General features: G+C 40.0%; 1 protein-coding gene across 8 annotated transcripts in view; it reads right to left on the bottom strand.

The window, feature by feature from the left end:
- Positions 1-1140: 1140 nt before the first annotated feature.
- Positions 1141-18252, bottom strand: part of LMBR1 (limb development membrane protein 1) — a 131549-nt gene continuing 114437 nt past the window's right edge. For 5 of the 8 annotated variants that reach the window (XM_020888734.2, XM_070479388.1, XM_070479457.1 and 2 more), the window contains 2 exons: positions 7419-7580; positions 1141-4241 (listed from right to left, as the gene is read on the bottom strand). In XM_020888734.2, the coding sequence (XP_020744393.1) occupies positions 4156-4241; positions 7419-7580 (248 nt within the window). In that variant the 3' untranslated portion in view covers positions 1141-4155. Of the gene's footprint in view, positions 4242-7399; positions 7581-18252 lie in introns of all 8 variants that reach the window. The other 3 variants (XM_070479586.1, XM_070479426.1, XM_020888735.2) reach the window with 2 other exon arrangements.

Here is an 18252-nt window from a genome sequence, read left to right as displayed (position 1 = left end):
TTTCAGAAACTGATACAGCTTTCTCCCTCAGATTTACAACCGACGAGCGGACGCCAGCCTCCCCGCATTCAAGACGCCGTGGCCCTTCGGTGTCTCTGGTCCTCAGAGAAGACGCACAGCAGCTGTCTCTGCCCAGCTCCCGTGACCCTGCTCGTGAGAACCAGGCTTCTTCACGCGCCGGGAAGAGCACACACCGAAGTCACACCCACAGTGGCTGGGCGGTCTGAAGTGCCTACCTGACGACACCTGAACTTGAAAAAAACTTTCCTAATTGAGTTACAAAGAACTGGAAGCTAAGTAACTTCTCTTGAAAATGAGCTCCCAGCACTACTCCTTCAACACATATGGATCACTTCGTTTTGAAATTTTTAATCCACGTTTTAGAGCCAGCAATTTCTACTGACTTTAATTACATTCTTTGCAGTGCAACAAGTAATTTTCATACTCAATCTTTTTGTTTCAGTGGTATCTGCGATAATGGATTTTACATGAACAATATTCAAAAGCCAAAACAATTCTTTGTATTCATCATTCTTTCAGCCAGGAAACGACTTGGTGGTTTGCATCTAATTAAAAAAAAACAAAACAAAAAGAACCCCAAAACAAAACAGGACAGAAAATGACAGCAGGCGTCACACACAGTAAAAGCAGGTACTGTTTTCTTAGATTTTTGTTTGTATGTATAGAAGTGTGTGTGTGTATGCGTTACACTGTCAACTGGATTTCTCACTGTGGTCAGAAGCCTGAAAGTCACTGCCGGAGAGGCTTCTGTCAGTCAATGAACCAGATGCGAAGGGCATTTGCCTTCCAAGACTTTGGATTAAGCTGCCCAGACCACAGTCAGGTATGTGGCTCAGTCCTTCAGTGAAAGAAATTAGAGAAACTGTATCTAAGTAAGTCAAATAAATAACATAACGTATATGATTTCAATCATTTTAGGTTGCAGAAACTGACCTACCAAGAACTGCCCAACAAGAAGGACAGGAAACACCCACTTCCTCCTCAGCTCACCATTCCACCAGAACAATCACTGCCCTTTGTAAGGCTGGAATGAACGTAACCTGTACACTTAAGTTTTAGCCATGAGGGTATTTAAGATAAAAAAACAAAAACACATTTGAGTACTTGTAAACCAAAATATAAAATCAATTTTTGTAAAACTTTAATTTCTGAGACATTTAGAGTCACACTAAAAGTAATCTCATAGAAACAAACAAGACTGACAATTTGTAAACAAAACACTCTGTAAACAAAAATCATTTGCCAGTGCATCCAAACACTATTTTCAAAGTAACATCATACCAGTTTTTAAAAGTGTGAATAGTACTGCATGTACCCTCATCGCAAGCACTGCCTTTATACGCTAAGTACACTAAACTGTGCTAACAACACAGAGAGCCACCACGGAGCATGACATAAGCCCATGTTGTCGGCAAACACGGTGACGCTGGGGCCACAGGGGGTCACCTGTGCCCCCAGCAAAGCCGGGCAGGAGCCACCACCCCAGGTCAGGGGTGTCTGCACCTCGGACGCACCCAAGTGACAACCACCAGTGAGGTTTCCTTCTCCTCCGCGGCCCACCCCTCAGCATGGCACAGATGGTGCTAACGTGTGTGCGCACAGTCTTCACATCAAGTCACACATTTACAGCAGTTTCATTTTCATAGAGAATGTACACAAAGCTAAATAAATTTTAAATCTGAGAAATACCTTGGAAAATCAGCAAAGATCATTACAAACGTTGTATGTGTAAAATGTATAACCAACATATTCAAATACCACAGAAGCAATGAATGAAAGAACGGCAGTGCCCACTGCCCCTTTACATTGGTTCCCAAAAGTGAGAAAACACGAGAGGAGTGTTGAGTGAACCTGTCAGTGACGTACCCCGCCCGCTCAGGAGCAGGGCAGTCCGGGTGTCTGACTGCGGCATGGGGCCCTCCGGCCTGAGAACTTGTGGGCGCCCCTCCCACAGCGCTCCTGGCTGTGGGCCTGGGATCCATGTGCTGCCCCCCACCCAGCCCCACCACAGGGCCACACACCAGCCTCCAGCGTGTGTCCGAGAGAAGCGCCTGCCATTAGAGTGAGCGTCTCACTCAGGATCGAGGTTGTCGATGTGACCGGGAATACACGGGGTATCTGTAGTCTCAACTGATTGTCATTACGTGCAGACTGAGGATGTAACAACCTGTATTTGCTCACACAGAACACGTCTGAGACCCAAGGTTTACAACCATCCCTCTATTCCACACAGCAATGACGAAGCATCCAATGAAAGCTTAAAAAATCCATTATACATTTCACTCCTTACTGATCCAAACCTGGCCTAAGTCCTCTGATGGAAAGAAATTTTCAGATGAGCAGAGTTGATACAGACGTTGAAAAGTTTAATACTTTACTTAAAAATTTTCAGACATCTTACAAATACCCAGAAGCTCTTCTGGATGTGTGCCCTGAAATTGGTGTAAGTTAAAAATGATATTCTTTTATTTAAAGGAACTTTTTTCTCTTCTCCCCTTGACCTGGTCTGCTCAAACCAAGCAAGTTTCAGTAAAAATCAAAACCTCCAACTAATGCTTAAATAGGTATAATTACAAGTAAAATTGAAGAGCAGCCATTTTTAATAAATTTTCTCAGTATGTGGATCTTATGCTGAGAAAGTCACCCATACTAGGCTGCTTATATTTACTGAGGGTCATTTAGAATCACAAAATGTTCTTTTGTTTTAAACCTAAGCTGCATTTGAACAAGAGAAACTCAAAAGGAAATGCAGAGGTATAAATAAAGAAGTATACACATAGAGCTGAGATTACTTTTTCTTATAATTTTGGTTCTTAGTGGAAATGTTTTATGTCAAATATATACAGCCTATTTTTCATAAATTTCTCTCCCCAAAACCTTTAAATTCAACAGTTTGAGAAAACTATTCTTTTACTTTTGTCTGAACACAGACACTACTGCCATACACACAGTGCATGTGGATACACGTATTTAGAGGCCTCACGATATGAACTGTGTGTGATGGACCCACCTCCTACTTCTGCATGCACAATTTCTGATGCTCTAACCTAGCAGAGGGTGACACAGAGTATCATGGTATAGTTTTTACTCAGAGGACTTGAAGTCAAGAACCTGTCCCCATAATTATTTACAATTTAATAACTGAATGAGCGTGAGGTCATGATACACTGCAGAACTGTCCTGACACCACGAATGCTGGCTGATGCCGTGTGTTCTGGTGTTAAATGATCACTTTTGTAAGTCTGAGGTTTAACTTGGCATGTGCAGAAGTGACCGAAGGTGAAAGAAGGGGTTTCTACCACAGAGGATTTACGGTTCCATGATGGACACAGAAGCACAGGGAATTACGGGATTTCTGAAAAAATGTTTTAAAAAAACTGAGTATACATACAGCCTATAAGGCAAAATCTAAGTTACAAGTGTGTTCAACACTGGCAACTATGTTGTGAGAGGTAATATTGAATTATTTACACATAAACTGTCAGAAAATATGATGACGTAACACATCCTACCATAGCTTATTACACTGGACAGTAGACGGATTCCTGTGGCATTCTACCAAGGCTCAGGTTTAGAAGAGTTCTGTATTTTTCCCTTAACTCAAATTCCAGTAGATATTCGGTAACCTAAGTCAGAACTATGCTTTGTTTTTTTCTTGAAGGAAGTAGAAAATGCCATTTGCAACCACTGCAGTCTCAATGCAGCCACGGCAGTAACACCTACAAACTTCCATTTTTTTGCAGAAACTGCCCATCTGAGGACTAAGGAAGGATGCCTTTCACGTGGGTGTCTACACTTTGAATGGACTCTATACTGAGATTGTAATGAACCCTTAGAAGCCCCAAAGTGGCCTTTTCTCACGTCCTCACAGCTGCGCAGCTAATGCAAGCCAGCATGGGCCCCAGAAGAGGCACTGCCCAGAGGGGCCTGCGCTTGGCTGGGAACGACAAGGTCCACTCAAAGGCAAACAAAAAGGAGACGACCTGCGACAGCCAAGCCCTCAAACTATGAAGACGGGGACACACACAGTCCCAGGCTGGACACATGGATCACAGTCAGCAGGACGGCCCCGACTGGCAGGAATGTCACGAGTGTGGGCTGCTCGGCTCTTGACTGCAGAGTGGTGCTGGGGTCTCACAGTGCTTTCTGATGCCCATTTGCAGAAGGCTTTGCTGTGTCTGAATCCCTTGGCGTATCTGACAAGTGCAGTTTATGAAGCCCTGCAGAAAGATGAAGAAAACGTAAGAACTAATGCACTGCTGAGAGGCTGGGCACAACATGAAGTGCTCCTGAGGAGACTGCCACGTAGCACACTCCCTGCAGCATGGAAGGGTTCCGTGCCCCACCGGCAGCGCCGAGGGCCTCCACTGAAGACAGCTGCCCAGCGGGAAGTCAGGCCTCCCTTCGTGCAAGAGCCGCCCCTCACCCAGCCTCCCACAGGGCCGGCTCAGCTTCCTCCGCTGAGGGCAGAGCCCCTGCCCTCCACAAAGCTCCCGCGCCACCCCACCCCGCCCTCCACCCCGGCCCCAGAAGCAACTTCTAATGAACCTGTTCCTGCAAGCTTATCCCCATCCTCAAGTGCCCTTCTTGGGGAAGGATGAAACAAGGATGATCCCAAAATGGGATGATCCCATTTTTGTTTTAAAATACACTCATACATATACACTCAGGAAAATGCAAGGGGAAACACACTAAGACATTAAGCATGCAAGTAAAGCAACGGAAAATATTACCAAGCAGAAGGAAAGGACAAAAGAACAAATGTAACACAAACAGTGCTTCACTGCAGAGTAAGAGACGATCGATGCCTTCTAAGTTGTGCTCCTTTCCGTCTGTATCACACAGTAATTATCCACCAGTGTACCTGATACACAGCAGTGCTGTGCCTTCATGGGCAGAAGAGTTAGCAGAAATGTTTAAGGGTTTAGCTGGTATTAAAGCTCTGAGCACTTTAACAAAATGAAGCACAAAGATATTCAAGAACACATAAGTAGCACATCCATGGAAAAGATTTTCAGAGAACAACTTTTATAAGGCTCAGATATTTGTAATAATATGCTTGGATAAGATGATTTTCCCCCCTAAAATTTCAGGTAGTTTTCTAGCTAACTTGATATGCAATTTTATACCCCTCACAAACCAACACAACATTCCAAATTTTAAAATTCCTATCACCTGCATATCTTAATGGAAAAAAAGTGAAACTGACCCTGTCTATGATGGATGAATGGGAAGGAAAAAATAAGTCAATCAAAAACGCGCGCGCACACACACACACACACACACACACACACACACACACACAGAGTTCTGGTTTCAGGAGTGGCCAAGCCACTCTGTGACAAAAGGCACCTACAGCTCCGGCTGGACACGGACATGAGGATGCGCGCTGACACAGGCCAGCTGCAGGAGGAAGGGGGCAAAGCGCACAGCCACCAGGTGATCAACACCCTTGTGGAAACTAAGCCCCTTCAGGGCCCATTATTCTGATGAGTTACTTCTAAACCCTGAGTGGAGCACAGGTTATCTATTCAGAAAAACTACAGTGTCTCTCTTCTGTAGAAATAATCACTGCCTCCACCATCACGGCAGCTGAATTCCCAGTGGCCGCCATGTGCCAGATGCTCTATGAGAAAGACTGTGATTCTCAACCCACAGCAGCAGAGGGAAAAAGCCCTCCTGCACCACCCCCAACACACAAAGAAGAAAAAGAAAGGAGATGGTTAAATTTTATATTTTCTGATCAAATTATAATTCTCAGTGAAATCATATTAAGATTTCAGATCATTCACACAGTATATACACTTAATGAGGATCTTCTTCTAGGTATCAAGCATTGCCTCCTTAGAGCATTCCAAAGAGTAACAGAAAACATTAGGAAAACTGTTTATTAGATGCTCTACATAACTCTTGATAACACCACTGCCTCTTATGGTCAAAGAGCCAATACAATATACACAAGCTTTACCTTAGGTTAAATTATATCTTACTACTTTAATAAAGACTTCTTTAGCAAGATGATATCCAAAACACCCAACTCAAATGCTAAATTAACTGCAATTTATTCACCACCATCTCATTTTAGTGAATGATAAGTAGGAATTTATCTGAGATTATGGGTAACTAACATTGCTGATGCTACAACAGGCTAAAATATGAAATTATAACTCTAAACATCTGGCTAAGAGGACTGTTTGTTTCCCACTTCATCTTTAGATTTTAACCTGACCAGCATTACAGAACCTGGGCATTAAAATCCCCAAAGTGTCTGGGGCTTCAGCTGAAATGAGACGTAACTCTCCCCTTTCTACCCAGTATTTCATCAGCCACTGTCTCCGAGGAAAAATTCACAGTAAAACAGACATGAGTAGATAATCTGAAGTCCTTTTTCCTTCCCAATGGTCATCCTTTCAAGCGTCAGGACTGGACAGCGTGGTGGTGTGTAAAACTTTACTGTGGTCTGCCTAGCAGATACCGCTGTACATGCGAACAGGACCCTAAGGAACCATCGTTACGCTGCATTCTGCAATAGCTAAGAGCCATAAAGGAACACGGAGTATGAACATTCACATGGCGTCAATTCAGGTAAATGAGCCAATGTCAGGACTTTCTAACAATGAATCACTACCTTTTCCCTCTTTTATATAATTGCACACCCTAAACCCAAGAAGGTTTCAAAGCAAGACAGTTTATATTGTCCTGGTATTTCCAAAATACAAAGCCTGAAATATGGTTATCACTAATGTTGAAGCAAGCATGAAAAATATGGTCATAGGTGACATCTGTACCTTTTATAGCTTAGCCAAATCTATGAGTTTTTAATACCATCTCAATGCATATGTCTCAATGCATATGACTCATGGAATACATAATAAATGCCCTCTCTCTTATTAATGCCAAAGACTTAATATTTTTATTACAAATTATTATCTGACTTATGAAGAGAACTGTAATTGTGGGTCAGCCTGAAACTTACAAAATCCAATTCTCAAAAAAAATCTTAAACTAAACAGTAGTAAGAGGCACCATCACTAGAATACAAGCCTTGCACCCCCAACCTCAGTCCACCGCAAGCGCCCTCGTCATCATGACAGAAGAGCTGCTGCTCGCTGAGCTCTCGCAGTGCGTCAGCACTGCCCATGGGCCCTGACGGGGACCATTTTAGTGTTCACAGCAGTTCTGAAGATGATATTGTCACTGTTCTATAGATGAGAAAGGTAAGGCTTAATGAAGTCATCTTATACAAGAACATAACCAATAAGCAGTGGGTAAGGAATGTGACCTCGAAGGATTCACACATTTGGAAAATGAATAGGTAAAGACTTAAAATTAGCTGAAAAGTTAAAATTATTAAAAAGCAGAAGGAGAGAAAACGCACCCATAAACCTCAGGATTACCTAGGGCCTTGAAGAGTTCTTCTCGCACAGCAGAGGTGAATTTTCTGACCAGACACAATGTGGTCACAATAGCAAAAAGCAAATTGTAGGATAACACAATATAGAAATTTCCCAGCCAATTAAACCTTCCAAAGTCTCCAAGTAGATCAAATCTAGTGATTCCTGTTAAAATAAATAAAATAACCCTTAATAAATCACGTACAATATATTTATACAAATATATATTTAACAAGAAAAAGTATAAATCACATCAAATTCCATGGTTTTCCTCATTTCTGTTAGTGGGAATCCTGGGTTAACACACAGTCATGATCCTGTGGCCAACCCCAGTCAGCCTAAGCAACTGTCCGTGTGTCAGTCTCTGGCAGTGGTGAGCAACGAGGCTGAAACGGGTCATTCGCTCAGCATTTCCCTGCATCCACAAAAAAACCCGCTGTGCTGCTCCTTGTGAGGAAGCTGGGTGCGGCACGCTCCCCGAAACAGGAAAGGAGGGTGGTGATTGTAGAGACACCTGAGAAGCTCTCTCCAGCCCCAACCCTGGCCCCATCTCCCTGCAGGGCCCTGCTCACACGTCACCTCCTCCAAGCGGCCACCTGTCTCCTCTACCCTGAACAGCTGACCTGACAAGGTCCTCCACCCTGATAATGTTTCTTTAAGGCACACACGACCTGAAAGGTTTCTCTTCCTTTGTGGTTCATTTAGTGCCTACTCTCCCCAGAATATAAGAACAGAGACTCTGTTGTTTTTAGCCCTATGATCCCAGAACCCAGAGCAATGCCTTGCACATACTTAAAACTTACTACATTAAGAAATAAACAGAGTGGTTCCTTTCCAAGGGGAAGAAAACACACATTACATATGTGAATTGGATGCTACAGTCTTGCGGAGTGAATGGCCAAGGCTGGAATGCAGCGTAACTGTGTTGTATATGTTGGAAATGCAGTGCAGTTGCATTATATATGCATCACCACGTAAATTCACCTGTCATATGTAAAACAACAAGTCTTATTGAAAAAAAAAAAGTCTGACTAGTCATTCTGTTCAATGAGTACGTGCCCTAGGCTAAATACTTCTTGGATCAGAGTATGCATGTGGAAGGATTTTTCTGACTATTGACAAGTAAATAAATAAGTAAAACAGCATTCAAATGGTCAGTCAAGTGAGAGATGATGTGACTACTGATATTCTTTAAGGAAGAAACTGGAGAGCTAATCACGGCCATATAAAATTTTAACCACTAAGGACTTGTATACCCCAAATCACGCACCTTTCATTTTAAGGGTGGCCTAAGAATTTCAAGAACAACTTTTACTAAACTCAAAGTCACCTCATCAGTTAACTTTCAAACTTAACTCTCATCCCCACTCAACACAATGCCATCACCTCCTATCTGGACAGACTCTATGAAAGCAGCTCATAGAGACTACAGAAAAATAGCAGGTGCCAAAAAGCAGGTCTTGTGTAACCACATGTATCCAGGGCCAATGTATCTGAATTTGAGAGACAATAATCTACAAAAGTAGTTTAAGGAAATACAAGATTAGCGGAAATGTACAATAACATACTTTTTCAATGACAGTAGAAGGGACCCAGACCCTAGTAGTATTTACAGCACAGGTCATACCACAAGGTCATGGCAACAATCCGGCAGCAGACTTACCAAGACTTTGTTAAAAGGAACATGTGTCTAATTATCACGTGCACCCCAGTGTTCATCACAGCACTACTTATAATAGCCAGGACATGGAAGCAACCTAGATGCCCATCAGCAGACGAATGGATAAGGAAGCTATGGTACATATACACCATGGAATATTACTCAGCCATTAAAAAGAATTCATTTGAATCAGTTCTAATGAGATGGGTGAAACTGGAGCCCATTATACACAGTGAAGTAAGCCAGAAAGATAAAGACCAATACAGTATACTAACACATATATATGGAATTTACAAAGATGGTAAAGATAACCCTATATGCAAAACAGAAAAAGAGACACAGATGTACTGAAAGAATTTTGGACTCTGTGGGAGAAGGCGAGGGTGGGATGTTTTGCGAGAACAGCATCGAAACATGTATATCATCTAGGGTGAAACAGATCACCAGCCCAGGCTGGATGCATGAGACAAGTGCTCGTGCCTGGTGCACTGGAAAGACCCAGAGGAATCAGGTGGAGAGGGAGGTAGGAGGGGGGATCGGGATGGGGAATACATGTAAATCCATGGCTGATTCATGTCAATGTATGACAAAAACCACTACAATACTGTCAAGTAATTAGCCTCCAACTAATAAAAATAAATGAAAAAAAAAGGAACATGTGTCTAATTATATATATTATTTTTCAAATGAAGTACTACTTAATTTAACCTAGGAAGTTATCTGTAAACAAGATGCAGTCCTCCCAAAACACACTTCAGTGATTTCATGGCCCGGGGAATCCAGATAAGCATCTTTGATCTTTAAAGCCCAAGACTCCTGAGCATCTGGTAAGGGACACACACGTGCACATGCACACATACACACAACTGTGCGTATCATGAAGCTCATTTAAAGAGGAACTGACAGATCACAGGATAAAAACCCTTGCCCAGATGCTCTATAGAAGTCTGATCTGGTCTCACAAATTTTTGATCATACACTACCATTAGCAAAAATTAGAGTACATATACCCATTACATGTATATTTTATTTGTAAACTATATATGTACTACTCACTGACCTATATATTATTTTATACACAAAAGAAAGGCTTTAAAAATTATAGCAGTAAAAATAAATACAAGTTCTGATAGCTTCTCCACACAGCCCAATGGCTTACTCTGTGAATTTATGTGGAAACCAACTCCACTTTGGAAACCTCTGCTACATGCTAACTAGTAATTCGGCAACACCCAGAACTTGCTCTGCGTCATGCACCCCAAGAGAGGGAAGCCAGGGGCAGGAGTAGAATTCACACAGTGAGACTGGAAGGTACGCTATGAACAATGACAAGGTGCTTTCACTAGAACTTCTCAGTGGGCTCACCCTGGTATCTGGAGAGTCAGGGTCAAGACCCAGTGGGAAACACCAGGCAAAGAGCAACCCCTCTTGTTAGAGGCTCTGGTCACAGACAGCTCAGGTTGGCCTCAGCCAGAAACCCAGAAGCCTAGTGCGACTATGGATGCACAGAGGCTTCAGACAAAACATAGGAGCGAGTTCTAAAAGACCTTGTGGTTCCGAATTTAATGTTTTAGAAATCTAATATCAGCTAAGTACCACAAAGTTCTTCAATTCTGAAAATCTTCTAATAGACAAAAAGAAGTCTTAAATAAACAGTTTTCTAAAATGTCTGAGAGGATTTTGTCACAGTAATAATTGTAAGATGTACTTTTTATTTCTTTTCCAGTTTTACTGAAATATAATTTACATATCACTGCATGTACAGAATGTTTTAATTCAAATACACCATGAAATGATTATTAAGATAAGATCAGTGAACATTCATCACCTCAAACAGACACATACTTTTAAAAGTTTCGAATTTTTTTCCATGCGATGAAAACTCTTAGGATTTACTCCCTTAACAACTTTCCTATATAACACACAGCAAATAATTATATTTGTCACGTTGCACATTACGTCCCTAGGGTTCATCTCATAACTGGACATTTGTACCTGGTGATGACCTTCATCCAATTCCCCCACCTCTACCTCCTGTCTCTGGTAACCACAAATCAGATCTTTTTTCCTAAGAGTTTGTTTTTGAAGTATAATCAACCTAAAACACTATGTAAGTTCGTATGATGTGACACTGTGATTTGCTATTTCTATACATTTCAAAATGATCACCGTCTAGTTATTGATTATATTCCCCACACTGTACATTTGAGATTCTGTGAATTTTGCAAATCTCATCTCCTGCACCTATTTCTTTCTTCCACTCTCCACCCAGCCCTGGAAACCACCTGTCTGCTCTCTGTATCTGTAACTCTAATTGTGTTTTGCTGTTTGTTCATCTGTTTTCCAGAGTTCATATGTAAGTGAAATCACACAGTATTTGTCATTCTCTGTCTGACTTATTTTATCAAGCATAACACCCTCTAGGTCTACCCATGTTGTCACAAATGGCAATATGCTAATCCTTTACTCCTGAGTAATATTCCTCTGTGTGTGTGTGTGCATGTGTGTATACACACGTACCACATCTCTATCCATTCATCTATCCATGGGCACCTAGGCTGCTTCCGCATCTTGGCTACTGTAAATAATGCTGCAATCAACATAGGGGTACATATTTATCTTCTAATTAGGGATTTCATTTTCCTCAGAAAACTACTCAGGAGTAAGACGGTTGGATCACATGGTAGCTCATTCTTAGTTTTTGGGAACTTCCATACTGTTCTCCACAATGGCTGCACCAATCAACATTCCCATCAACAGAGCAGGAGGGTTCCTTTCTCTCCACACCCTCTCCAGCGTTTATATTTAGACTGCTTGATGATGGCCTTTCTGGCTAGTGTGAGGTGATGCCTCAGTGTAATTCTGATGTGCATTTCTCTAATAATTAATGATGCTGAGCATCTTTTTATGTGTTTTTTGGCCATCTGTATGTCTTCTTTGGAGAAATGTCTGTTTAAATCTGCCCAATTTTGGACTGGGATGTTTGGTTTCTCGGCATTGACCCATTGCATATTTTGAATATTAACTCCTTATTGGTTATATCATTTGCAAATATCTTTTCCATTCAGTAGGCAGCCTTTTCATTTTGTTGAATTTCCTTCATTGTGCAAAAGCTTATTAGTTTGATGTAGTCCCATGTGCTTATTTTTGCCTTTGTTCCCCTTGCCTGAGCAAACAGATCTCCCAAAAATATTGCTAAGACCAATGTTAGAGAGCATACTGCCTGTGTTTTCCTCTAGAAGTTTTATAACTTCAGGTGTGCTGTGTTTATTTCTGTGCATGATGTGAGAACATGGTTCAGTCTCTTCTGCATGTAGCTGTCTAGTTTTTCACACCACCATTTATTGAAGCAGCTTTCTTTTCCTCATTGTATATTCTTGCCTCCTCTGTCTTAGATTAATTGACCATAGGTGGATGGATTCATTTCTGGGCTTTCTATTCTGTTCCATTGATATATATGTTTGTTTTTGTGCCAGTACCATGCTGTTTCAATGGATGTAGTATTGTAATATAGCTTAAAATCAGGGCACACTAACCTCCAGTTTTAATCTTCTTTCTCAAAACTGTTTCGTACTTCAGTATCTTTTGTATAGTTTCACATGAAGTTTAGAATTATTTGTTGGTTCTGTGAAAAATGTCATTGGTATTTTGATTGTACTGAATCTGTAGATTGTCTTAGGTAGTATGGTCATTTTAACAGTGTTAATTCTTCCAATCCATGAACACTGTATTTCCCTTCATCTGTTTCTGTTGCTTTCAATTTCTTTCATCAACGTCATGGTTTTCTGAGCATGGATCTTTAATCTCCTTATTTAGATATACTCTTAGGTATTTTGCTCTTTTTGATACAATGGTAAATGAGATCATTTTTTAAATTAATTTTTCTGATAGTTTGTTTTTAGTGTAGAGATATGCAACAGATTTCTGTCTACTGATTTCTATATATTAATATTACATCCTGGAACTTTATGGAGTTCATTGGTAAGCTCAAGTGGTTTTTTGGCAGTGTCTGTAGGATTCTATTAGTATACGTCACCTGAAAACAGTGATAGTTTTACTTTTTTCTCTAATTTAGGTTCGTTTTAGTTATTTTTTCTTGTCTCACTGCTGTGGCTAGGTTTTCACATAGCATGATGAATAAAAGTGGCAGGAGTGGGCATCCTTATCTTGTTCCTAATCTTTAATGAAATGCTTTCAACTTTTCAACACTGAGTATGATGTCAGTTGTGGGTTTATCATATATTGTCTTTATTATGTTGAGGTATGTTCCCTCTACCCAATTTGTACAGACTTTTTATCATAAATGGATGCTGAATTTTGTCAGAAGATTTTTCTATATCTACTGAGATAATCATATGATTTGCATACTTCAAGTTGCTTAATTTGATCTATCACATTGATTTGCAGATATTTAACCATCCTTGCTTGCATCCCTGGAATAAATCCCACTTGATCAGTGTATGATCCTTTTAATGTACTGTTGAATATGCACTTTGCTAAGATTTTGTTGAGGATTTTTGAACATGCTGACTCAAGTGATATTGGACAATAATTTTTGTGTGTGATACCTTTGTCTGATTTTAATACCAGGGATGCCAGGGTGGTGTGTGCCTTCCTAAGCAACTGTCTGGAATGTTTGAAAAGGACAGGTGCTAACTCTTCTTCAAATGTTCGTTAGAGCTCACCTGTGAAGCCGTCTGCTCCCGGACTCGTGTTTGTTGGGAGTTCTCATTTCTGACTCTATTTCATCACTAGTAACTACCTGTTCATATTTTCTATTTCTTCCTGGTTCAGTCTTGGGAGACTACATTCCTAGGAATTTGTCCGCTTCTTTTATTGGGGCATACAGTTCTTCTTAGTAATCTCTTATGATCCTTTATAGTTCTGTGGTGTGGGTTGTCATGTCTTCTTTATAATTTCTGATATTTGAGCCCTCACATTTTTTCCTTAATCAGTCTGAGTAAAGGTTTATCAATTTTGTTTATCTTTTCAAAACACCAGCTCTCAATTTCATTGATTTCTATTTTCTTTTAAGTTTCGTTTTATTTATTTTTGTTCTGATTTTTCATGACTCTTTCCTTCTAGTAATTCTGTGTTCTGTTTACTCTCCTTTCTCTATAAGATTCTTTATTTGAAAATTTTCTTGTTTCCTGAGGTAGGCCTGTATCACTATAGATGTCCCTCTTAGAACTGCTTTTCCTGAATCCCATCAATTTTGGCTCACTGTTTTCATTTGTCTATAGGTATTTTAAAATTTCTCCTTTGATTTCATCAGTGACCCACTGGTTGCTTAGGAACATGTTGTTTAGCCTCCATATGTTTGTGCTCTGGGAAGTTATTTGGTTTTTTTATACACTTTTATTTTCTCTGCAAAGGTGATTCAGAGACTTATCTTTTGGCTATACCACACAGTGTGTGGGATCTCAAGCAGGGATCAAAATTATGCCCCCTGCAGTGGAAGCATGGATTCTTAGACACTGGACAAACCAGGGAAGTCCCAGGAGTTTTTTAAAAATTGTAGTTGCTTTCTAGTTTCAAAGTATTGCTGTTAGAAAAGATGCTTAATATGATTTCAATTTTCATAAACTTACCAAGACTTGTTTTGAGGCTTAGCATGTGATCTATTCTGGAGACTGTTCCTTGGGCACTTGAAAAGAATGTGTATTCTGCTTTTGGATGGAATAGCCTATATAAGTATATATAAATACATACATACACACATATATATATACATATACATACACACACACACACACACACACACACACACACACACACAAATATATATACAGGAGGGAGGCCTGGCATGCTACAGTTCATGGGGTCGCAAAGAGATGGACACAACTGGGTGACTGAACTATAAAGTCCATTTGGACTAGTGTACCTTTTGATTGATAATACCAACACTTTTGATAATAGCAACACTTAAGAAAAAACAGCAACACTTAGAAGTTTTAACTTAACAACTTATTGACCAGAGATGTATTAATATGTCTTTTGTTACCCAAACATTGATCGAAGTATTTCACTATTCATTTACATAACAAATAGTCAGCCACAGGCACAAATTTCTGCAAAAATAACATGTGAATAAGATGAATAACATGTTAATAAGACTTGCACAAATGTAAAACACTTCAAAATTTCTATTTCTGAGAAAAGACATAAAAGGGTACTAAGGCAGCAAATTTTAAAATACTACTAACCTTAAGATAATTATTTAATGTTATTTAACTGTCCTTGACATGGAACAACAGACTGGTTCAAAATTGGGAAAGGAGTACATCAAGGATATATATTGTCGCCTTGCTTATTTAACTTGCATGCAGAGTGCATCATGTGAAATGCCAGGCTGGATGAAGCACAAGCTGGAATCAAGACTGCCAGGAGAAATATCAATAACTTCAGATATGCAGATGACACCACCCTTATGGCAGAAAGCAAAGAGGAACTAAAGAGCCTCTTGATGAAAGTGAAAGAGGAGAGTGAAAAAGTTGGCTTAAAACTCAACATTCAAAAAATGAAGATCATGGCATCTGGTCCCATCACTTCATGGCAAGTAGATGGGGAAACAATGGAAACAGTGACAGACTTTGTTTTCGTGGGCTCCAAAATCACTGCAGATGGTGATTGCAGCCATGAAATTAAAAGATGCTTCCTCCTTGGAAGCATATTAGAGCAGAGACATTACTTTGCCAACAAAGATCTGTCTATTCAAAGCTATGGTTTTTCCAGTAGTCATGTATGGATGTGAGAGTAGGACTATAAAGAAGGCTGAGCACCGAAGAATTGATGGTTTTGAGGTGCGGGAGAAGACTCCTGAGAGTCCCCTGGACTGCAAGGAGATCAAACCAGTCAATCCTAAAGGAAAGCAACCCTGAATATTCATTGGAAGGACTGTCGCTGAAGCTGAAACTCCAATACTTTGGCTACCTGATGCGAAGAGTTGACTCATTGGAAAAGACCCTGTTGCTGGGAAAACTGAGGGCAGGAGAAGAAGGGGACGACAGAGAATCAGATGGTGGGATGGCATCACCAACTCAATGGACATGAGTTTGAGCAAGCTGCGGTAGATGGTGAAGGACAGGGATGCCTGGCATGCTGTAGTCCATGGGGTTGCAGAGTCAGACACAACTGAGCAACTGAACAACAACTACAACTCTCCTGGTCAAATACTGAGAAGTTTATTTCCATTCAGAAGTTCATTTCTTTAAAAGATATACCAGGTAAGAAGCTCAGTTAGGTAAGCAGCAGCAAAGCATACAGTCACATTATCTGAATTATCTGTCAATAAAATACTCTTCACAATAAACCACGAAATCAGCTCCCTGCACTAGGATTAAACTGAAAATGTCTTATGCATAGTTCCTTGAATAAAGATCTTTTTTTTATCCATACCTATAAAAGAACTAAGGTACAAATCCTCACTTCAAGAAAGAGCTGATTACTCCACCTGCAATATGAGTCAAGAGAATTTACGTTTGTTAGCCCACCTGAGTCAACTTTGACTTTTAGCAAGCATATTCATGTTCCTTAACTAGCAAGAAGCTGTGAGAGAATATATAAAGCTTGACACACCAAAAGGGCCATTAAAGTAACTTTCTCAGTAAATCATGTTTGCTGGCACATCATACAAATGGCTGCCATGGATATCCATGGCTTTAATGAAAGACTGCCAAAAAGAGCACATATTTTGCTATAGAAAGCAAATTTATAAATTCAATGTTCTCTGGCAAAATATTGAGATTAACACATTTTCCCCTCTCTGGATTCCCATAATAGTTAGTATAAATTATTATCCTGACTAGATTTTTAAATTCCCTTCTCTAAAACCAGGCTTTTGATAAAAAATTTACCTACACAGTGTCAAAAATTAAATGTGACTTAAAGAATACAAAATAATAAAGTCCATAATTAATCATGAATATCATTAATTTCAGGACTAATGTAAATAAGATCACTATAAATTGTTTAATTTATTCACACACAAAAAAATTCTAAAATTAACAAGAAGTCCCACTTTTTAGGGGTAATGGAAGACAATGTTGTTAAAGGAAAGACTTTAAATCTGACCAGTCTTACTCTGCAAACAAATTTTCATTATAGTACATCAATCAGAAATATGTTCATTGACTTCAGAGTCCAGCCAAAGCTAAATAAAGGAGACAGTCTCTCACACTTTCATTAATCAAAAAACTGGACAAAATATACAAAATTGTGGTATTCAAGACCCTGGACATGTAGCAATGAAGGTCAATGATGCTAAGAGATGAGAAACAAGCAAAGTGGTCCTCTGTGTGCCATAGCTCCTACCTAAAGAGGGCTTCCTGAATGCAGGGCGCAGAGGAACACAGACAGAATATACCTCCTCACAGAGCTAAAGAGGTGCAGTGGGAGCTTGGGGCAGCACAGTGGCCAGAAAGTGGCACAGACTGGGAACCTGGGAGGTGGACAGAGGGCCTCTTGGGTATTCAGCTGGGAACGGACGAACACACTGGCCTATGGAAAACCAACCAACCCAGAAACAACACAGATGACAAAATGACTAGCAAGGACATTAAAACAATTATATTTCTTACATTTCAGAAGTTAGAAGATTGAACCTGTTAAATAGAGACATAAAAGATATAAAACAGACCCAAATAACCTTCCACAGAGAAAAATTACAATGTAAAGTATGACTAATACACTAGATGGAATTAATGACAGATTAGACACTGCAAAAGAAAAGATTAGTAGACTTCAAGACATTATTAACAGACACTATTCAAAATGAAACAAAGGAAAACAAAACAAAAACAAATGAACATGCACCAATGACTAAAAAAGAAAATGATTATCTCAACAGAGGAAGAAAAGGCATTTAACAAAATCCAACATCCAATCCTGATAAAAACTCCAGCTAAGCAGGACAAGAAGGGAACTTCCTCAACCTGTAAAAGGCATCTTCCAAAACAAAGTAACAAAAACTACAGCTAATAACAGTTAGTGGTAAAAACCAAAATGCTTTCCCACTACAGTGAGGAACAAGTCAAAAATATCTGCCCTCACCACTTCTACTCAACACTGTACTGGAGGCTCTACACAATGCAATAGACAAGAAAAGCAAGCAAAAGCATCTATACTGGAAAGGAAGAAGTAAAACTGTCTTTATTCACAGAATAAATATCAAAGTAA

The sequence above is a fragment of the Odocoileus virginianus genome, chromosome 1 (genome assembly GCF_023699985.2).
Source record: "Odocoileus virginianus isolate 20LAN1187 ecotype Illinois chromosome 1, Ovbor_1.2, whole genome shotgun sequence".
NCBI classification, from domain to species: domain Eukaryota; kingdom Metazoa; phylum Chordata; class Mammalia; order Artiodactyla; family Cervidae; genus Odocoileus; species Odocoileus virginianus.
Note: the sequence above shows the minus strand (reverse complement) of the source record. Positions and strands in the feature narration are given on the sequence as shown.